The following is a 23,980-nucleotide window of genomic DNA, read 5'->3' as shown; positions in this document are numbered from 1 at the left end:
TGCAAAATACTAAAAAATCAATATTTATGAACAATAAAATGAAAAAAAAAAATCATATATATACTTAACAAAAATGACCACACATTCTATCTTATTAAAAATTAGAATAAGAATGATTGTAAGTAGTATTGAACTTGGGAAAAAAAAAAATTTAACATGTATCTAATTACATTAATTTTTAATAATAATTCGAGTAATTATGTATATTTTTATGATAAAAAATGTGTGTATTTTAAAATGCATTTATGCATATACATAAGTTACAAGCTAGTTTAAATAAAAAGGGATAGAGTAGGACATGTGCCTTTAATTTATTTTTCCCTATTTGGATTCAGTTTTGTATCAACTTATAAGTCTAGCTCTAACTTTAGCTTCTAGCTTTTATATATAGGTTTTTTTTTTTTTTTTTTTTTTTTTTTTTTTTTTTTTTTAATCTTCTTACTTTTTTAAAGTATAAGTATATTTTAGCACATTTACAACAAAAAATTTCAACAAAAAACTAAATAAGTTATTTTCAAACAGAAGATTTGTTACTGTGATGATAGCAAACAGATGAGCTCCACGTATATTTAATCATTCCAAATCAACCCATTTTTCTCTTCTCTCATCTAACCAAACAAGGGAAATGGCTTTGGTTCCCTCCTTTTCTTTTCCTTTCTCTCATCTTCCCCCAATCCAAACATAGCGTTAAGTACACATGAGAGAGAACTAGTTGTTGTTTATGTAGTAGAACTTTCAATTGCATTTGTAATTTTATATTGGACTACACTACTACATCCGTACTAATGTGTGCCCTAAGAATACACAATAGCAAACTATTTTATAAAACTTTTTATGGAAAAATGAAAAAGTTATCAACTTTTTTGACAGTTTTTTCAATTTTCCATAAAATGTTTTTAAAAATAGAAAATTAATATGTGTCCTAAAAAGACATATTAACCAGACCCCAATATATATTGCAGAAATCCAACTCTTGTTTTTTTGACTTTTTCTCTTTGGGCAAGTATTCACTACCGGTAGTGTTAAGGAACAATTTTATTGACATAAAGTCAACTTTTTGTTAGAATTTTGACAAATTTTATAGGAGTTAGAATCAATGAAGCCAACTTTTTAAGTTTTACTTATAATTTTTTTTTTTTAAACAAAGTTTTACTTATAACTTTAAAACTATTTTCAATCATTTCATTAATATACTCATTTTTTATTAGATAGATTTCCATAAATCATCCTTGGAAACTTGATTATTGTCGGGGCAAACGAATGATATTGCACGAGTCACGAGTCATCATCACTTTTTATTTTTGTTTTCTCTGTTACGTACATCTTTGTTCGCTTTTCAGTTTTCTTTTCCAAAAAGCTGACTGATGATAATGAAATAGTTGCTTTCCACGGATTGAGGGGTATTGTACACAGCTCTGTAGTTTAATCTTAACTATTAAATAGAAAAAAAAAAAAAGTTAAAACAAATTTACATAAGTAAAAATTTAAAAGATTTTACTAAATTTAAAAGATTCTACCAACGCGTGCCTTTAAGATATACATTAATAAATTATTTTAAAAAAATTTATAAAAAAATTAAAGAATAAATAATTTACTATTTTGATAGCATTTTTAATTCTTCATAAAATTTTTTCTAAAATAAATGGTTAATATATACCCTTTACCAGATCCAAGTTTAAAAATATTACTCTAGTGCAGGCCGAGTGTTAGCATCCAGTGTTGAAAGGGTTACCCTTCCTCAGACAGTGGTAGAGGTGGAAGCAGCAGCAGCTCGACGGGCCATTCTCCTTGCGAAGGAGCTGAATCTTAGCTCCATTACTCTAGAAGGTGATTCGGAGATCATTAACCGTGCCTTTCAAGACGCAGAGCAGTCCTTTGCTACTTTTGGTAACCTTATTGAGGAAATAAAACTTCATGCAGGCTCTTTTCTTAATTGTAATTTTTCTTATGTTAAGCGAAAAGGGAACTCTGTCGCTCACAGCCTTGCTAGACATGCGAAACATGTTAGCGGTTTATTTGTTTGGAGGGAGGAAGTTCCCCCACCCATTGTATCTGTTCTTTTAGCCGATTATGGCTGAGATTTTCTATTAATGAAATTCAGTTTCTTTCTCAAAAAAAAAAAAAGTTTAAAAATATTTTGTGAGTGGAAATGGGGGTAATTGTACTTGATCCGAACCCTCTTTCAACATGCTGCTTGTCTGCTTGACAAGGAGTTATTTGTTCTCCATTTGTATTGAAGTAAAATATTTTATACATTTTATCGTATTTGTTTTGATGTAAAGTATGATTAGTTATAAAATATTCTACATTCAAATTATAAAACCAACCCTAAAATTGATCGCCAGTTGGTGCCACTCATTAATGATTCTACCTCTTTCATCATTAGCTCCACCCACAAACTCTCAGTTCGGCCTTCTTGAAAGTTTAGTTTAGTTTAGTTAAGTTTAGTTTTTTATTTATTTATTTATTTTTTTATGCAAAGGTTCACTAATTTAGGTTTTCTTAGATGGTTTATGGGTCATGAGTGGCTAGGTTTGTGGGTTGCAATGGATGGTTGCCTAGGTTTTTTTTTTTACCCTCACCAATTTGTAGATTTGAGTGGTTGGTGGAGTGGTGGTGGTTTGGGTGGTCGGTGGAATGATGGTGGGTTGGTTTAGCATGAACCAAACATTTGAAATTGATTTTTTGCCATTTTCATGTAGGTAACCAAACATTGTGAAATGAAAATGTTTTCAATAAAATACTTTTTCATTTTGAAAAATATTTTATATTGAAACAGATAAAGTGTTCTTGTGTTACACTCTATTTTATGATTCTGCTTCTGCATCTATTTCGGCATATTTAACATGGTATCAAAGCCAAATTTCAGTCTTGGCCTTTAGTAAAACTAGCTGTGAACCCACGTATTGCGTGTGATAATTATTTTTATGGTGGTTTTATTAAATTTTTTTTTTTACAATTTAAACTAATTTAATAAATAGTAATTTATTTCATAATCATATTTTTATTTATTAAAGAAACAATCATAAATCTAATATAGAAACAATCATAAATATAAATTTTGTCGCACTAAATTGAAAACAATACAATTTTCTCATAAATTCAAAAGGCAAGTTGTTAGGACATATTTTGTGTAATTGGCTTATCCTTTGACAAAATGCACTTTACTTGTATTTGGGTAGATTTAGGATGTGTTTAATACTTCAAGAAACATGTTGTTCAAGTCTAGTATTAAAATCATGAAGATTGGACAAAGAAACAAGTGAAGAAAAGATGTTCATTAAAGCTGGACAGATAGCTAGACACTTGCGGACAGATAGCTCAACACCTCTCGACAGCTGCAGACAGATAGTTCGACACCTCTTGATAGCTGGTGGATCGATCGAGAAAGCTTCTGTCTCCTTGACACGTGCTCGACGCCTTCTCGATAGTTGTATCTGTCGAGGTTTAAAGCTTGACACCTGCTATCTATCGAGGGTACGGAAATCAGAATTTTCATATCTGATTTTTGGGCCAGGCTTTTGTATTTGTGTAGGGTTTCTTTTCTCACAACTCTAGACCTATATAAGAATTATTTTAGAGGCCGTCACATGAGAGAATACAAGGAGAACATATGCAAAAGATGACCAATGCCTTATTCTCTCTGAAAGAAGCTACTGTGTCTTTGCGCCTTAGGGTTTTGTAACCAAGTGCTTCTTGATCTTCATTGTTGATGAAGTGAAGAACTTTGCAGGTAACAATCTTCTTCAAGTTAGTGAGTTAGTCACGTACTGGGATTCGTGCATCAAAGGGTGGTGTTCATATATTGAAGAGTTCAGAAGTTCTGAAGCAGTAAAAGGTTTCTGTTGTGAGTTCATCTACTAGGATTGTAGAGTTTAGGGACAAAGGTTTTGTACTAGATCTTAAACTTCTCTTTTCTATAGTGGATTGCTTTTTGGGAAGGTGTCCCCCCAGGTTTTTTACTCTGAAACTGATTGGTTTCATGGGTTATCATATCTTGTCTTATTTATTTTTCCGCTTCATGATTTTGACATGATATTGATGTTTGTTTGTTTTAACAAGTTTTATTCATAATAAATCTAATTAACAACCTGGGTTTAAAACTTGTTAATTCTTTTAACTGGGGTCTAAATTTCCCAACACAAGTTAATGAAAATATTCATTTTTTTTAATAAAAGTTATTTATAACATTTTGTGAATCATTAAAAAGAATAAAAATTTGGAAATTATTCTTTTAGTTTTAAACAAACTTTCTCAAACCTTATTTTTTTTACCTACAATCCAAAATAACAAAAAAGTAGCTAAAATAATTAATAAAACTTAACAATGATTAGTTGGACCAATTAGGAAAACAATTTGCTATTGATAATCTATAAAAGTTATTTTATTTGTAGAAATTGTAATTTTGTCCACCCAAAACATATTATCAAATAAAAACTTATTAGCAAAATCTAAGGATTAAATTTCTATATATGCATTGTTATAAAATAATAATAATAATAATAATTAAAATGAAATTGCAAAAGCTAAAATTTGTCACCTATTCGATTATTTTTGTTTGGCCAACTTTTGCTTTTCTATAAATAAATGGCATTATAGAGTACTTTGTCCACTACAAAGTATTTTAACATCTAAATTGAGCACTATAAAAAATCATGCTACGTAATAGAATAAATACTAAATTATAATAAATAACAAATTATCCAAATCATACTATGTAATAGAATAATATTATATTTTTATATGCAATATTTAATTCTTTATAACGCAATAGGATAACATTTAACAATCAAAGAGAACAAAAAAAAAAACAACAACAACAACAATTTAAAAACCAAAACTAAATCGCATTGACTCAAAGTAGAGTTTTAAAGAATATAAAAAATAATCAACCTAAAGCGCAAAGATGCAAGAAAAATAAAAAATTCACCAAAAAATTGAGAGAGAGAGAGAGAGAGAGAGAGAGAGAGAGAGAGAGAACCTTTTTATTGTGAGGGAAAACTATGCATAGAATGAAAGAGAGAGTGACAAATTTATAGCAAGAAGGTGTGAACAAGTAGAGACAAAAATAGAGGAAGGTGAAGGGAAAGAAGAAAAATGATATTAATGTAGAGGGTATTGGGGAGACGAAAAGGTAAGAGAGGGAGAAAGGCTAGAGAAGTAGTGGGCAGACGAAAAGGTAAGGAAGGAAGAAATGTTAGAGAAGTGTAAATATTAAAAAAATAAATGTTAAAAACAATTATAGGAAAATTGGAAAGGAAAAAAAATAATGACATGGACGTTGATGTGTCTCAATTGGAGTATAGCAACAATAAATGTTTCGTAATAGAATAAATACTAAATTATAATAAATAACAAATTATTCAAATCATACTATGTAAGAGAATAATATTATATTTTTATATGCAATATTTAATTCTTCATAACGTAATAGGATAACATTTAACAATCAAAGAGAACAAAAAAAATCAACAACAACAAGAATTTAAAAAACAAAACTAAATCGCATTGACCGAAAGTAGAGTTTTAAAGAATATAAAAAATAATCAACCTAAAGCGCAAAGATGCAAGAAAAATAAAAAATCCACCAAAAAATTGAGAGAGAGAGAGAGAGAGAGAGAGAGAGAGAGAGAGAGAACCTTTTTATTGTGAGGGAAAACTATGCATAGAATGAAAGAGATAGTGACAAATTTATAGCAAGAAGGTGTGAACAAGCAGAGACAAAAATAGAGGAAGATGAAGGGAAAGAAGAAGAATGATATTAATGTAAAGGGTATTGAGGAGATGAAAAGGTAAGAGATGGAGAAAGACTAGAGAAGTAGTGGGCAGATGAAAATGTAAGGAAGGAAGAAACGTTAAAGAAGTGTAAATATTAAAAAAATAAATGTTAAAAACAATTATAGGAAAATTGGTAAGAAAAAAATAATAATGACGTTGACGTTGATGTGTCTCAACTGGAGCGTAGCAACAATAAATGCTACGTAATAGAATAAAAACTAAATTATAATAAATAACAAATTATCCAAATCATACTATGTAATAGAATAATATTATATTTTATATGCAATATTTATTTCTTTATAACGCAATAGGATAACATTTAATATTCAAAGAGAACAAAAAAAATCAACAACAACAACAATTTTAAAAACAAAACTAAATTGCATTGACCCAAAGTGGAGTTTTAAAGAATATAAAAAATAATCAACCTAAAGCACAAAGATGCAAGAAAAATAAAAAAAATACACCAAAAAATTGTGAGAGAGAGAGAGAGAGAGAGAGAGAGAGAGAGAGAGAGAGAGAGAGAGAGAGAGAGAGAACCTTTTTATTGTGAGAGAAAACTATGCATAGAATGAAAGAGATAGTGACAAATTTATAACTAGAAGGTGTGAACAAGCAGAAACAAAAATAGAGGAAGATGAAGGAAAAGAAGAAGAATGATATTAATGTAGAGGGTACTGGAGAGATGAAAATGTAAGAGAGGGAGAAAAGTTGGAGAAATAGTGGGCAGATGGAAAGGTAAGGAAGGAAGAAAGGTTAGAGAAGTGTAAATATTAAAAAAATAAATGTTAAAAACAATTATAGGAAAATTGGAAAGAAAAAAAAATAATGACATGGACATTGATGTGTCTCAACTGGAGCATAGTAACAATAAATACTATACTTCAGCTTTTAGATATATATAGATTTGTATCGGTTAGTTTCACACCAAGTCATCCAAAAAGATCCCTAAATGCACTAGATCTGTCAATAAGGTACCGTTCACTATCACCGTACCTATTAGCACCTTCAATGTTACCACAAGACCTCCACATTGCCTCATTGTTTTGCCAGTCCTCCACAACGCTATCTCCATCCTTCGTCGTTGTCAGAGATCCATATTGAAATCAATTAAGTCATGACACCTTGTAGACACTACATTTTGTATCCGTTAATAAATTTTGGTCCCCGGTTCCAATGATGAGCTTGACATATGTCAAAGAAGGGTAATTAAAGAGTTCACAATAGTTTGGAAGTAATCATAACTCAAAAGTGCTCAAATCGCTTTGAAATAGATACTGAAAAATGACTTTTGCTCACTGATTTGACCGTAACTTTTGATCCACAAAGAATTTTTGAGTGAGTTTATTTCATTAGAAAGTAGACATCCTGAGCTTCAATTTGAATAAAAATTTTGCCTAATTTGGACTTATATTGAGTAAGTTATGACCATTTGAAGTTTGGCTAATTGGGCAATTCAATTTTCTGGGTTTTAAAACTTCATTTTAAGGGCTCAAACATCATGTTTTGATGTGAGCTGGCCCATAGACCCTTGAGCACGTCCAAAGATCATTATAAAGCCCTAAAACCCCTAATTTTTACTTATAAATACTCATCTTATGTCTCTAATCAAAACCCTGGGCTTAAATTTGAACATAAAATTTGCCTAATTTGGACATATATTGAGTAAGTTATGACCATTTGAAGTTGGGCCAACTGGGTAGTCTGATTTTCTAGATTTAAAACTTCATTTCAAGGGCCTAAAACATAATACTTTGATGTGGGCCGGCCCATAGACCCTTGAACACGTTCAAGAATCATTAAAAAGCCCTAAAAACCCAAATTTTCACTTATAAATATTCATCTTATTTCTCCAATCAAAACCCTAGCTAGAAAGAGTTATTTTTAGCCTTCATCTTCTCTAAAACCCTAATTCTCTTTTCTAAAACTCGGACACAACCCCTTAACACGTTTAAAAAAAAAAAAAAAAATCACTCTTTAGTTAGTTTTAAGGCAGAAACTATTTTCCCAATTTGATTTCTTAAAACCATTTTCAAAACAAATCTTGTTCTTGAGTTGTGATTATCAAAAACTATTGTATTCTTTTATTCTCTTGTTCTCTCAGTTTAATCTTTGTGTTGTAGGCACTAAAGGGTCGGTTAAATATCAACCAAGTTGTGTTTCATAAGCAAAGCGAGTCTCTCTTCATGGCTCTTCCTTTATTAGGGTTTTTTATAATATGTGTTCTTGTTGTTCTTAATTGATTTATTTGTTATATATGTTTTAATATGCTTGTTTAGTTTAGGTTTATGCAGTTTTCACATTTGAAAGCATGTTAGGTTGTTAGTTTCCTTAGTTTCATTTTTGCTTTGTTTCTGTGTTTTTTAGTTTCTGGGTTAGGGTTTTTAGGGGCATGTCTGCGCACGCAGGCTTGAAGTATGCATACTCTTACAACTAGCTCACTTACGTAGGCTTATGCATGCGCACGGATACTTCAACCCAAAAACCCTAATCTGAGTTTTTCTGCTTCTTTTTCTTTATTTCTTTAATGTAATATGCCTCTATTTTGACCATTTTTATGTTTTTGAGTCTCTGTCTCTCTGTTTATGTTTTGTTTTTCATATGTTATATTATGGTTTCCCTTTAATGTCTTCTTTGTTTTGCCATAAACATGCATTCACATGTCCATCCACTGATGCACAGATACTGTGATATAGTAAGGTAAGTGAGGTAAGTCATGCATTCACATGTACATGCATTTTGGATGATGAACACAATGAATATGTTTGTTTGATGTTTGGATACTATGTTTAGATGTTTGAGTTATATTTGATTTTAATACCTTGTTGTCATGTCTATGTTTCTGCCCTTGTGATATCTTGTCGTTTGCTACCTTGGATGAGATGATATGATATGTATGATAGATGTATGCTAGGCTTGATGTGAGTTGCCATGATAGATGTATGTTAGGGTTTTTGGGATGAAATGCCATGTTGATTGCTAGATGTATGCTAGTATGTGTGTGAGTATAGATAAAAATATTGAATGAGTCTTTAATGAGATTAAAACATAAGACACAATAATTGGAAGCCAACCCATGGGTCGGGTGGGGTTGGATGCCTAACACCTTCCCATGCCCATACCTAAACTCCGTACCCATACTCTGGTAGTAAAACCAGTCATTCCACATAAAGGCGATATATTTATGGTTCCTAGACCTAATCTAGGTGGCGACTCTATCTTTTCTCTATCCCGATCCACTTGGCCGTGACGTACTTCCCTTTCCTTTAAGGAGAAAACCACTGTGTCCACACACCTACATACTAATCTGTGACGTTCCAGCCCCTTTTTGAAGAAATTAACTCCACAGGCCTCCTTTTTGGCCTCTTGTGAGCAAAACCTGAGAAGACCAGTTATAGACACCTCATTTTATACCCATTAATAAAGAGTTCTTAATAGTTTGAAAGTGATCACAACTCAAAAGTTCTCAAATCGTTTCAAAAAAGATGTTGGAAAATGACATTTGCTCATTGTTTTGACCATAAATTTTGGTCCACAAAGTATTTTTAAGTAAGGTTTGTTTAATTGGAAAGCAGACATCTTGGGCTTCAATTTGAACATAAATTGTGTGTACTTTGGATTATTTAAAATGAGTGAGTTATGGCAATGTGAAGTTAGACCATTAGTGCTGTTAGGAAATTGGATTTTGGGAAGCATGCGTACATATGGGGTTAAGCATGCGCACGCGGCCTTGAACTTGTGTATGCAGGCTCATTTCTAGGTCACCTAATGTTCAGTTTTGTGCCCTCAAAGCTTCAATCTTTGATGGGGCCAGCCCCCAGAATGTCTAAAAGCCTCTAAAAATGCCTGAAAACCCTAGTTTTAATCTATAAATACTCACCTTATGTCTCCAATCCAAACCCTAACTAGACAAAGTTTATTTTTATCTCCATTTTTCCGAAACCCCTAGTTCGTCTTCTTTAATCACCCACACAACACCTAAGCAAGTTTTTTTACAGATTCAAAACCTATATATAGCAATCTCTTTAGGTATAAACTGGTTTTCAAAATCGTTTTCTAAATAATTTTTAATTAAAGTTTGTTCTTGAGTTGAAATTATTTAGCTCCATTATGTTCTTTAATTTTCTCTTGTAATATCTGTAGACACCCCATTTCATTTCGGCCTATATCCAATCCTCTTTGTCCCAATGACAGGAAATCAAATCACTTCCAAAATGATCAGCGTCGTGTGTAGACACCCAATTTCATTCCAACCTATATCCAAGTCCTTTGGTCTTAGTAACGAGAAATTAAATCGTTACCAAAATGATCAACACCGTGTGTGGAGCCTAATGACTTAGCCCAAAATGTGATCCAAGAAACCAAGTCTGAAGCCCAAAATCCATTTTTAGGCCCAAAACCCTTTTTTAAGCCCAATCTCCATAAGGCTTACAAAAAGTACGTACACACTTTTTTGAGTGCGTACAGATCTTTTGTAAGATGATTTTAAAAAAAATATTATAAATAGTGCGTACACATTTGTATGAATGCATATGCACTTAATTTAATGTGTAGGCACTCCTTTGGTCAAAAGTCTAAAAATTGGTTTTTTTTTTTTCTTTTTAGTGGGATATTTGGTCAATAGATTTGGCCCGTTGATTGATTAAAACATCCCATTATAAAAAACCCTAGCCTCCACAAAGCCTATAAATACCTCAACTTTCCACGACTAAAAGGATCCCACTTTTCACCCATAGTGGAAACTGTTAGGTTCTAAAGTTTAGGACTTTATGTATTTAGAACTCTAATTTGTATTGTTGGCAAACCATGATCAAAACAATGTGTTTAGAAGTGTTTAAGTCTAGCTCAAAGTTATGCATCTATGTAAAGTTGGAATCGAGTTAAAGCAGGAAAGGATTGTGCCTTTTGGCCTGGCTCGATCGATTAAAAGACAGGCTCGATCGATCGAAGTTCGGGCAGAATGCTTTTCTGCAGATTCGTCCAACTTAGCCCTAGTTGTTTTAAAACGTTTTTAGGGTTTCTTATTTGTCCTAAGTATAAAAGGCAAACCTTGGCCATGTTTTAGTGTTGCTCATATTTGCGGTTTGTGTAAATCTGTTGTGAGATCTAGAAGAGTTTTCCTTTACACAAACTTAGGGTTTTCAAGGAGAAGATTTATCTACGCCTTGATGATCAATTCAGTTGCTGCCATTGAAGCTTAAAGAAAACACAAGCGGGTGTGCTTGTAGCTGGTGGTGGATCCAAGAAAGAAGGAGTCCCTGGATTCGGAGCTTGCACGTGGTCTTGTTAGTAAGTTCTACTAGTTGGTAGCAATAAGAAGTCGAGCGTGGGGGCTTGTAAGTCTTATTGTATGAACTTTGATTCTTTCAAGATAGTGGATTCAAGTTTACCTTGAGGATAGCTAGGTCAAATCCTCCCCAGGTTTTTACCAGTTTGGTTTCCTGGGTGATCATATCATTGTCTTATTTATTTTCCGCTGCTTTGCATGATTTGATCTTTTATATTGTAATAGCCTAGACTTGTTTAATTGGACTAAGTAACAACTTGGCTAATTACCTAGGTTTAATCAATTTTTTAAGGGGTCTAAAAACTGTCAGAAACAGCTAAAATCACTCCAAATAACTTTGGTTATTAGAAAACTAATCTTTTTCTCATGATTTCTTAATCACACTAACCTTTTTGTGATCCTATAGCCGCCTTTTCACTAGATTTAGGTTTCTTCATCCAAAACTCCAAAATCAACCTTTATCCAAGTCGTTAATCTACACACAAAGTGGTAGTAGTCGATTTTACCTGAGAGACCGGTCAATCAACATCATTGTAAGGTGCTAAAGGGGTGAGATATGGGTCTTTCCCATGACCCATATTCTCCCCCTTGATTTTCTTTATTTATTTCATTGTTGTTCTTTTCTTGTTATTATTTTGTTGTTTCTATCACTATGATGCATGATGTGTTTGATGATTCCATTGATAACATGTTGTTTACATGTGCTTTATTATTGCTTGTGATGCATAACATGAATTTGGAAATCGAGTTGAAACCCTAGATGTGTACGTCAGTATAATGGTCCGTACACATCCATTATGCTACGTACACATTTCTAGGGCAAAATTTGTTCTTCGTTCTTCATTTTATTTTTGTTTATTTATCTGTTCTTAGTGCTTTTGTGGCTTTATTCAGTTTTTATGTTATTAACATGTTCTTTGTTTTGATGTTAGTTTGATTATTCACATTTGTTTTATTTGATTTTTTTATATTTATTTGATCCATGCTAATCTACCCATGATGTAGTTGATCATATTTATTGTTACGGTTTCTCATGTGTTTCTTTACTTTTGTGTTTGATCAGATTCAATAAAATGTGATTTTCTGGATTTTGTGCTAAAGGATGCGTATGCATCATCGAGTATGCGCACACATATTTCAACCATGTATATGCACCCCAAACCCAGATTTGGCAAAAATTTTGTTTCTATTAATATGATTGTTTTTCAAATGTTCAATGTTTTTGTTTACTGTGTTTTTGTTTACTTAATTATGTTTGATTGTTTTCCATGTTTATTTTAGTTAATTTTGCCATGTTAGGTTTAATTTGTTATTTTTTTTCTTATATGTTTTAATTAATTGTTAGTTTTCCATGTTTAATATAATATGTGTTTGATTTAGTTTTAATGTGCTTCATTTTATATTGTGATTTTATCTTTAACATGTTGTGTGTGTTATTTAATTAAGTGTATGATGTATATTTAGAGTTAAAGATTAGTGCTCACTTAATAAAATATTTAATTAAATATGGCCTAGCAATATATAATGGAGGCCAACCCACAAGCTAGGTAGTCTTGAGTGCCTAACACCTTTCCAAACTATACCTAAATTTCGAATCCATAATCTAGTATGTAGACAGACCTATGCATATAAGTAAGTGATCCAAAAAGTCCAATTTGGTTCCTAGACCTAAACCAGGTGGCGACTCCCAAATCTCCGCCTTCGGTTCATTCGACTGAGGCATACTTTCCATGGGGGCATGAACCATGTGTGAGTAGTGTGAGACGATACATTCACATCTATCGTCGTTCTTAGTAGCAAGCACCTACATGCCCCACTTTGAGATCCTTACACACTTTCCTAGTCACTCATGTGCCTTGATGCATTTCTTGGCTCTTTCACTCAACTATAACTTGCTATCCTTGGCAGTCGCTGCCACGAAACGCATCTCCGGTCTATCATGTGTTGCCATGTGCCAGTTGCCTTAGTGATGTCATTTATGCCACATCAGAGCCATTTTATCCTCCACATGTCATTTTCTGGTTCTACATGTGATGTTATTAGTGATGTCACCATACACAAACCAAACTGGTTCTCAAATCTGAACCAAACTGCAAGCCATTGACTTTCCTTGCAGTCAAGTTTAATTTTTGTTTGTCAACCTTTGCATTGACTTTTGACCGAAAGTCAAAATTTTCAACTAGTTTTATCTTGTTTAATTTTTTGCGTAGATTTCGGTTTTGAGGTATGTTTCTTCATTTAAGGCTCCTAAATCACATAATTGGCCCATTTTTAAAAATTCTTTTTGGGTTCCTCATACTTACAAAAGACTCACAAACCATGCTTCATCATGATATCCTCTTTGCAGATCTTCGAGCCATCAATGTAGTCATTCTCCAGCCATAGTAGCCTTTCTTGGTTATTGATACAACCCTTCTTAGGTCTTTGTTGTCTCCCTCCAATATATTTTTTTTTCAAACATCCTCCTCCATTATGCATGGTTCTTTCTCCATAGTGGCCGGTCTATCCAGTCTTTTCCAAGGTCATTCTTAATGCATTTTCTTGGCTTCTCCGGGCTTCCTCCATGCATCTTCATGGTTTCTTTAAGGCAACTTCATGGGATCTTCTCAAACTTATCCAAACTCAAGCCTTCGTTGAGCTTCCACCTTGAGTTTAAGTGTGGACAGTGTTAGAGATATATAAGGCCAATAGTAAAGGCCCAAGTTTCATACTTATGCTATAAGTCTATTAACCATAGTTAATGTATGGTTAGTCTATGGTTTAGTTTATTATATATATACCCATGTTAGGTTTATTATAACAGTAGGATTTGTGCTTTGCTCTTATTAACAAAGATGTAACTCTTAAAGTGTTTTTTCGTGGACGTAGGAACCACGTAATCCTCATGTTTTTGTATTACGTTCTATTTATGATTCCGCTTCCGCATCTATTTTAGCATATTTAACAAAATTGAACTTAACAAAGAATATATCCAATCCCAAAGTTGCAAAGCAGAAGGACTCATTGACGCTATCTGAGCATAGTTCCAACCTAGTTGGATGGACTCTTTATCACTTGAATCTCTTCTGCGCATGAATACCCATTTCATGAGTAAGTCCATATCAACATAGATCTTGGTGGAGACGTCTTCAAAGAAACACTTGATCTTTAATATGCTCTGGAGATGCAGCTCGATACATAATCCTAGGAGCACATATCTGTGTTACTGTACTCATAATATCGACTAGCTCTAAAATATGTTTCTATATCATTTTGGAACCCTAGTGCATGAAATTCAAGCTTACAAGTCAATGCAGCCTGCAAAAGTGAAAACTGGAAAATTGTGTCTTGATCGATTGAGTGGTGTTGAGCAGGGGCGTAGCCAGGAATGAACACTTGGGGGGGCCGGGTTGTAACAGAAATATACTAAATATAATTCTTAAGTCTATTGGATACAAAATTATCAACTTTCATATATCATCATATACTTGAACATGTTGGGAATTCAACCGAAATTCCAAACATGTGAGAAACAAAAAAATAGAGAAAAGAAAACGCCAAAAGAAAAACAATCACACGCACAAGACAGTATTTACGTGGTTCGGTAATTTGCCTACGTCTACAGAGTTGCAGGGATTTCACTATTATAAAAGAAAATTACAATGTGCGGTTACAGTGTTTCTTAAAGAATGCATCAATTGTTTTTCGTTTGCTCATAATTCTTTTAGCTTTAAGAATATGACTCAAAAATTAACCTGAAATTTTTTTTAAAAAATAAAATTTTAATTAGAAATTTTTACTTAATTATATGAATGTTATTCATACTCAAGAAAAAAACAAAATTTCCACTATAATTTAAACAGTCAACCCATTTTTAATACAACTTTAATTAATAATAACCCCTCAAACAAAAAAAAAAATAATTTAATTAATTTGTCTTTTATAATGTATTGGTTAATTTAATTATATAGCTTTAATTAATGTTGTTTAACGTAACAATAAACTATATTGCTTTAATTTATTTGTCATTAATTATACAATTAACTAATTATAGTATAATAGTGATACTGTAACTAATTAACTATCTATTGTATCCATTAGCTAATGGACCGCAACTAAAATAATATTAATCAATAAAAGTTGGATGGTGAAGTCCTTTAAAAAAAAAAAAAAAACCGATATTATTTATATTATATGATTTTCAAAATTTTTTTAAATTGTTTTTTTCCAAGTTTCAATTCCAAAATTGAAACTTGGGTAATATGTGAACACACAACACACAAACACACCCACCAACAAGCCCAACCCAACACACAAACACACCCACTGACCCACCAAAAACAAAAACACTTATAACACACAAACACACAACACAAACATGGTTGTGGTTGTACAACAGGACCCAAAAAAAAAATATATATATATATATATATATATATATATTGTTATGAGTGCAGGCGTGTAAGATGGAAGGAGCACAGGACAGCCAAATTTAAAAAGACAAAAACAGGAAAAAAAAAAAAAAGTTAAAGTCAGCCAATCAGATTCTCACACACTCACAGTTCCACATAAAAAAAAAAAAGATGCTGAGTTTCATACTTTCATTTATAAGTTCATTCCATTCTTTATAACTTATAAGTTTATTCAGTCATATACTCATTCAGTGAGATAAAGAGAGAGAGAGTTAGAGAGAAAAACCTTGAGGGAGGCCGGACTGCCGGAGGCGAAGGAAGCAACGAGGCTGACGAGCACCGCTCACGGCTCACCGGCGTAGAGGCAGATGCGCAGACGGCAGAGCGATGAGCCGAATGCCGATGACCGATCTACCGTCTACGATGTCGATGTCGATCTGCGATGAGGGGCGACCGTTGCGACGACGACGACGACGGCGACGTGACCGTCCGTGGGTTACTGGGTTTGGTTTTGGTTTGTGTATTGGGGATTTTTTTTTTTTTTGATAAACACCTCTGTGCTCTGTCCTCTGTGTTAGTGTGTTTGGTTTGCTGAGTTCTGATTTTGGTTTGCTTTTGTATTGGGTAATGGGGTTTGATCTCTGCTAGCGACGACGCGACGTGATGGGATTTTTGCAGGCGCCAGCGACATGATGGGTTCGATTTCTCATTCTCTGTATATATATTATATATATATATATATATTTTTTTTTTTTTATCGAGAATCCGTGGGCTTGCCGTGAGCGAGCTACCTGTAATGGGCTCGTCGTGGGCTTCGCTTGCCGTGGGCTACTGGGCTTGGTTTTGTTATATATATATATATATATTTTTTTTTTTTTTTTTTTTCAGATTTTAGTTCAAATTTTTTTTTTTTTTTTTTTTTTTTTTTTTGGCTTGAAAGTAGAACAGATTACAGATTTTTCATTTTTATTTTTTAATTTGATGGTGTTACTAATTTTTGATTGAGGGCTGGGAGAATTTGTGAGAAATGGGTGGGGGGGGCCGGCTGTGTAATGTTGGGGGGCCTAATTATTTTTTCTTCATAGTCTAATGGGAAAAAAAAAAAAAAATTGCAGGGGCCACGGCCCCCCCAAACCACTATGTGGCTCCGCCCCTGGACTGTTGAGATTAGTGTTGAGGTACATTAAACCTTGATCATATTTACATGACATGGGATAGGATTGGATAAGAGGCTTCCATTTAATTTAAAAAGAAAGAGCGAGCTTTGAGTACTTCTCACATTCAGTACAGGCACAAAGGTTGAAATGGAAGTCTAAAAGTTTTGGAACAAGAACAACTTAAGTAGTTATTAGAAATTAAGGAATTACTTCCAGTTCGATATATTCTAGGAATTACTTTCAAAATGTGAATGCACCTGTGCTGCAGGCAATTACTTGCATAATAGCGTCAAAAAATAATTCCTCATCTGTAAAACAATCAACAGAAACATGTAGTGAATGGCCTTACAAGTTGACACCTCCCATTCTCCACCCCCATAAAAGTGATTTGTGAGATCGCTGGTTGACGTCTCTTTTGAGTGTATGAGTTAAATGCCTGCTTAGCAGGAAGGAGAAAGAAAAATAATCAATTAACAAACCAAAGGAAGAAAAGAAAAAACGAACCTGCTTGGCAGAAAATGCCATAAAGGGTGTGTTTGGTTGGGGTGAAAACAGAAAAGATGGAAAATAGGAAGAGGAAAATAGGATGGAAAATGCTGTTTTCCACTGTTTGGTTGAGGAAAGAAAATAGGAGAGACAGAAAACAGGGGAGAAAGTTTCCTTCTCGGACCCACTTTTTTTATCCTCCCAAATTAGGAGGAAAATGGGGATGGAAAAGTGCTGTGAAATGCATTTTACACAAATACCCTCTCACCTACCCCTCACTTTATTTATGACCTGATGACTTTTGCCTCTTCTCATCCTTATCACTTTACCTTCTCACAGCACAGCAACGTCCAAGTTTTCTTCTCTCCCTTTATTTATTTATTTATTATTATTATTTTTTGCCTTGTTTAATCAGCACAGCAACGTTTTATGGGCCGAATGTAGTGTAAATTTGCTGACCACGTTTTTGCTGGTTACAAAATCTTTTGCCCAAATAAATTTATATGTACACTATTGTAATTTTTACATTATAATAATATAATTTTATATGTATGATGTGGTAAATTTTATATTATTTAATGAGTACAAATAAATCTATTTATTACATATTATGTAATAAGGATATAATAGTCAATTTATATAAATTACATTTTTCATCATTCCCTTTTTCTCTTCAACCAAACAAAAGAGTTTTCCACTCTCCCACTTTCCCACCCCTCCAACCAAACATACAAGAGGGAAAACCAAATATTTTCTATCATCCCACTTTTCTATCCTCCTACTTTTCCACTCCTCCAACCAAACTTACCCAAAGGGTATCATTAGTGATGTATGATTTTGTCTGATTAAGATTGTATGGTTCTTGTTCAAATCCCTAGGCAACAAAAAGTTGATCCCCACAATTCATTTATCTCAGGCCAGCCAGCTCCAATCCTAGACTAGAGCCATATAAAATCCTTGCTACACTTTTTTAGGAGAATTACAATGGTTTGTGGAAGTGGATACCAATTTGATCTACAGAGTCAACAAGAACTAGGCCACTAGTCCACCACCCTCCCAAAAATAAAGAAAACTCAATTGGTCTGATTAAGAGGCTCGACACCATAGTTGAAACAGTAATGGAGCCAGGACTTGGAATTAGGGAAGGGGTGACTTTGCTGTTGGCTGCATATGGTGGCCTTTGGCTCTGCTGTTTAGTTGCTTCGGGTTTTTATTTTATTTTTTTAAGTGTCTTTGATCAATGTGTATTGCCGGGTAAGGACAAAATTATTTTGTTTAAATTTTTTTAAAATATGGGGTTGTTTGTTTTGGATAAAATTGGTTGATTGGACTTAATTTATTTTTTATTTTTGCTATTGCTAATTTTTGTTGATGGGATAATTTTTCTGAGCTTGTATACTTTGTTTTAAATTTTAGATCTATAATTTTTTTATAACTTTTAAAATGAGGAAAATGCTAGAGTTACAAATTTTTTTTAAATTTTTTGTTGTGGTTAATAGTTATTGTTATGTAAAAAAATGATGCAAGTGGTAGGCCCAAATGTAAACCAATAAGAATTTGCTATCTCAATATTTTGTAAAAATATTATAGACAAGTTTTGTGGTTATAGCATTACTCTCGAAAGAATTAAAAACATTGTTAAGGGGGCAAAATGTAATTTTATTGAATAAAATTTTTGGGGGGGGGGGGGGGATTGCCCCTATTGTCCAAGGGTGGCTCAGTCCCTAGTTGAAACTCTCAAAATATTCACACATTTTTTTTTTTTTTTTTTGAGAAGGAAGATTTCACACTTTATTTGTACAATTTAAGGTTAGATATATTGTCACCTATGTTGAAAGTACCATTAATTTTATTACTTATGTTGAAAGTACCATTATTTTATTAAAGGAGACATATAGACTGTGAGATAAAGAATGGCTTGTAATCAGACATATTAATCAATATTATTGTTGGAAAATTTAAACCTGGTTGAATGAATTAACTAGTTCTAAGCCAAATGATTAATTAGTCAAATAATGAACATCCCTTGGTTATGAAAACAATATCAATATTGTGCACTCTATATCTATATAGTATCTAAAAGTCGAAACACATCATTTAATGTTATTACAATTTTGTTGAGCAATATAATCATTTTTTTCTTGATTTGTTCTAATATTTTGATAATATTAAATAAATTAACCAATTGACTTTGCACATTCATTTTGGACTTTTGTTTTTTCTAATAATATCTTGGATAATTTTAACTTTACATATACTTAAGCTAGTCTGACCAAAACACGTAATGGAGAGAGAAAACTTGAAACGCTCTGATGAGGAAGCTGATACTCTGGCCCGTAGCACAAAGAAATTCAAAGATAGTCACCAAGCAGCAAATGAGATGGAAGATAATCTTCAAAATAAGGCAGGAAGCTACAGAGATAAGTTGGTGGGATCAATCCCTGGGGCTTTTGAGAAAGCTTTTGGCTTTGCTTGTGAAATGCAAGAAGACATAGAATCTGATGATGAAGAAGAAAACGCAGAAGAGGGCTGCCTCAGAGTGTGCTTCTCCAGGGATGAAAAATCCCATATGAGAGCACCCTGGCATCAAGCGCTCATTATCAAACCTTTTGGAAGGAAGGTGGGTTACTCTTTCCTTGCTTCCAAAATTCGGAGCATGTGGAATCCAAGGGGAGGTATGGATTGCATTGATTTGGGATTTGATTTTTATCTAATAAAATTTGAGAACAGAGAGGATGTGGACAACATTCTTAAGGGAGGCCCTTGGTTTATAGGGCAACATTTCCTTGCCATTAGGTAATGGGAACCTGAATTCCATGCATCTTCAGCAACTCTTTGTTCAGTTGTAGTGTGGATCAGGCTACCAGAATTACCCATAGAGTTCTATGAGTATAATGCGTTGATGAAGATAGGCAGAGCAATTGGTCCTGTTTTACGTATTGATGCTAACACTGCCAATGGAGTTAGAGGGCGTTTTGCTCGTTTATGTGTCCAGGTTAACCTTGACAAACCTCTGGCAAAGTCCATCTATCTGGGGAGTCTTAAGCAGAGTATTATGTATGAAGGTATTGGCACCCTTTGCTTTGAATGTGGACAAATTGGGCATGGTAGGGAAGTGTGTCCTTTCTTAGTTCGGGGGCAGAGTAGGGGTGTTCAAGAGGAGCATGGCAGTGGAAGTCAAGAGGTTCAGAGTGGCGTAGCTGCAACGCTTGTGGTTGAAGAAACTGTTGCCAGCCAACAGGATGACTATGGGGATTGGATGATTGTAACTAGACGTAAACCATTTAGCAAAAACCGAGACAAGCTGAGTGGCTTAAATGGAAGCCAAGCTGATGAATCATCCCATTTGCCTGTTGAAAAGACCTTGCATAGGGCCGGGGAAAATGATAGGGCGGCTGGGAAAAGAAAAGCCCCACTTTTACAGGGTGACAAGTCACATAGGGAAGAGTTCAAGAGCTCCCCGTCTCATCACAACAAGACTATTGATAGAAAAGGCACTGTTAGGAATGGCAGCCGAGCTAGCTCCAAACAGAAGACCAAAGTTACCGTTGGTACTCATAATAGTGCAACGGGCCTGAGTAAGGAAAAAAATTTATTTGTATTTGGTGCGAAGGCAGGCCCATTAAGAGATGATGGGCTGGATTAAAGGCCTTGCTCCTTTTCTATTGCAGCTAAGGCCGTAACTAAGCCAGATATAACGGGTAATGCTTGGGAGTCAAATACACTGAAGTTCAAGAACAATGGAGAGAGCAGAGAGGTGGGCCTTGTTCTACAAGGGCAAAATTGTACCAATCAGAGACAAGACAATCAGATGGTTAAGGCAGGATCCAACGGAGGTTTGGGGATGGTTCGACTTGGAGTTGATGCTGGCCTGGAAAAATATGTTTCCGTTGACGGAGGAGAGCAGAACTCTAGGCTACCTTCCTGTGATGAACAGGGCATGGGAGCTGACACTGAATCCATGGTGGAGGTTTGTCACGGACCAACCGGCGTTTCAAACCCCTCCACTAGTAAACTCAAGCTCGTCAGCGACAAGATCAAGTGTGCAACACTCGGAAAAATTGCTGACCGAAGCGGAGAAGGAATGGATGAAAAATTTGATTTTTGTGAGGAAGAGTCCACAAGAGAAACCTGTGGAATGCTTGTTGAAGGGGAGCGTTGACAGGATGAAGATGATCCAACTGGCAGAAGCCAAGAGCTCAGGCACCATTCTCACCAAATTCTCAGTAGGGGAGAGGGGGATAATCCAACACTCGGTTACCCTGTTCCGAGAAAGGTTGGTGAGCAAGGAGGAGGTGATGGGAGCATGGAGATTGAGAGACATTGAGGATGCTTCTTCCTTGGTGCCTTGTGACTCTTCAAATATATCTTTTAAGATGATGAACATCCTAATTTGGAATTGTAGGGGTGCTATGAAACCCCAATTCAGAAAGATAGTGTTGGACTTAGTGGAGTGGCATGCTCCATTGCTGATGGTAATCAAAGAGACTAGAATGAGTGGTGCTCGGGCTATAGAATTGATTGAGTCGCTGCCTTTTGATGGCTCTGTGGTTGCTGATACTATTGGCTTTGCTGGGGGCATCTGGATGCTCTGGAGGACTGACTTGGTGCATGTGGACGTGCTGGCCTCAACTGAGCAGGAGATTCATGCCATCATCCGGGTAAGATCTCAAACCCTTACCTGGATTATTAGTGCTATTTATGCTAGCCCTAGTTTTGTTGAAAGATGCTTGTTATGGGAAAACCTTAAATTAATAGCCACCTTGCATGACCTTCCTTGGGCCCTTATGGGTGATTTCAATGAGGTTATTACTGAAGAGGAAAAGGCTGGGGGTAATCCTATTTGTCAAAGAAGAGTGAGGGCTATTCTTGATTGTATGAATGAGTGTCAAATGATGGATTTGGGATTCTCAGGGCCTAAATTTACCTGGACTAATAAGAGAGAACTAGGGGGTCTCATCCAATGTAGGCTTGATAGAGTTTGGGCAAATCCTGTATGGAAATCTTCCTTTCCTGAAGCAAATGTAACTCATTTGGCCAGAGTTAATTCAGATCACTGCCCATTATTGCTTAATCTGTGCCCTAATCTGTCTAATGCCTCAAATCGTCCATTTAGATTCCAACCTATGTGGTTAAGCCACAATGATTTTCCAGGCATTGTTAGGGATTCTTGGAATGGTATGGAAAATAATCTTACTGGAGCTGTCACTAGGTTCACCCATAAGGTCCAAATTTGGAATAAAGAAGTCTTTAGAAATATTTTTGCGAGAAAGAGGCAGATCATGGATAGATTGCTGGGAGCCCAACGTGCTCTGGCCAATAATCCTAATAAATTTCTCATCAATCTCCAAGATCAATTATCTGAAGAATACAATGAGATTCTGCAACTAGAAGAGGAGCTGTGGGCTATGAAATCTATAGTCAATTGGACTATTTTTAGAGAGAGAAACACTTCCTATTTCCATTTGACTACCTTGGCTAGAAGAAGTAAGAACAGAATCACTAGCATATTGAATGATGAAGGGGTTTGGGTTCATAATGTGGAGCAAGTTCAAGAAGTTTTTAGCAAAAGCTTTATTAAGCTATACCAGACAGATCAAACTGCCTGTCCTTGGTTTCAGAGATGGGATACAGAGTGGTGCATGAGGCTAGAGGCTGATGAAGCGAATGCTTTGGGGCTGATGCCTTCTAATAAAGAAATTTGGGATGCCCTCAAGTCCATGAAGCCTTACAAGGCTCCTGGAAGTGATGGGATGCATGCTGGATTCTACCAGAGGTTCTGACTTGTGGTTGGGGAATCTGTGAGGAATGAAGTGAAACAAATATTTGCCAACCAAAAAATCCCGGATTGTCTTAACCAAACCCTTATTGCCTTGATTCCAAAGCAATTGGGACCTGAGACAGTTAGCCACTTTAGACCTATAAGCCTATGTAACACTGTGTATAAAATTGTCTCAAAAATTCTTGTTCATAAAATTAAACCCCTACTGCCTAGACTTATTTCTCCCATGCAAGCTGCTTTTCTGGAAGGGAGAAGAGGTTCAGATAACGTTATCATTGCTCAAGAGCTTATTTATTCCCTTGGGAATAGAAGAGGAAAAGAAGGGTATATGGTGGTGAAGATAGACTTGGAGAAAGCCTATGATCATTTAGAATGGAGTTTTATTAGGGTGATTCTTATACACTTTGGATTTCCTGAAAACATCATCAAGCTCATCTTAAGCTGTGTGGCTATGTCATCTACTTCCTTTCTCTTCAATGGAAGTAAACTTCAACCCTTCTGCCCCTCAAAAGGAATCAGGCAAGGGGATCCCATTTCTCCCTATCTATTCCTCTTATGCATGGAGTTTTTTGGAGCTCAAATAACCAAGATGTGTGAGGATAATAAGTGGGATATGGTTAAAGCATCCAGAAATGGGCCTAGCTTCTCCCATGTTCTTTTTGCTGATGATATTCTGCTTTTTGCCAAAGCTAATACTAAGAATTATAATTCCATTATGGAAGTTCTTAACAACTTTTGTAACCTGGCTGGGCAGAAGGTAAACTATGGTAAATCTAGAATATTCTTCTCTCCTAATGTTCCTGCTAGGAGGCGGAGGACTATGTGCAGGAAATTGGGGATCATTGCTACCAACAACCTTGGTAAATATTTGGGATTCCCCATCATCCACAAAGGCAGAGTTGGTACTGCTTTTAATTTTATTTTGGACAAAATCCAAAGTAAGCTAGCTGGTTGGAAATCTAGAGTTCTGTCTAAAGCTGGGAGACTGGTGCTTGCCAAGATTGTTACTGCTCTTATTGCAGAGTATTACATGCAGTGCCATAGCCTTCCAGTTAAAGTTTGTGATTCCATTGATAAAATGATGAGGGATTTCTTT

General features: G+C 34.7%; 1 protein-coding gene across 1 annotated transcript; it reads left to right on the top strand.

Moving 5' to 3' along the window:
- The first annotated feature begins 21,268 nt into the window (after positions 1-21,268).
- On the top strand, positions 21,269-22,885 carry LOC115994778. Its single transcript, XM_031119040.1, has one exon. It carries the CDS (start codon positions 21,269-21,271, stop codon positions 22,883-22,885), a length of 1,617 nt encoding a protein of 538 aa, XP_030974900.1.
- The last annotated feature ends 1,095 nt before the right edge of the window (positions 22,886-23,980 follow it).

This window comes from Quercus lobata, chromosome 1 (assembly GCF_001633185.2).
Source record: "Quercus lobata isolate SW786 chromosome 1, ValleyOak3.0 Primary Assembly, whole genome shotgun sequence".
In the NCBI taxonomy this organism is placed as follows: Eukaryota; Viridiplantae; Streptophyta; class Magnoliopsida; order Fagales; family Fagaceae; genus Quercus; species Quercus lobata.
The sequence above is the reverse complement of the archived record's forward strand: the minus strand, read 5'-3'. Positions and strand labels throughout refer to the sequence as shown.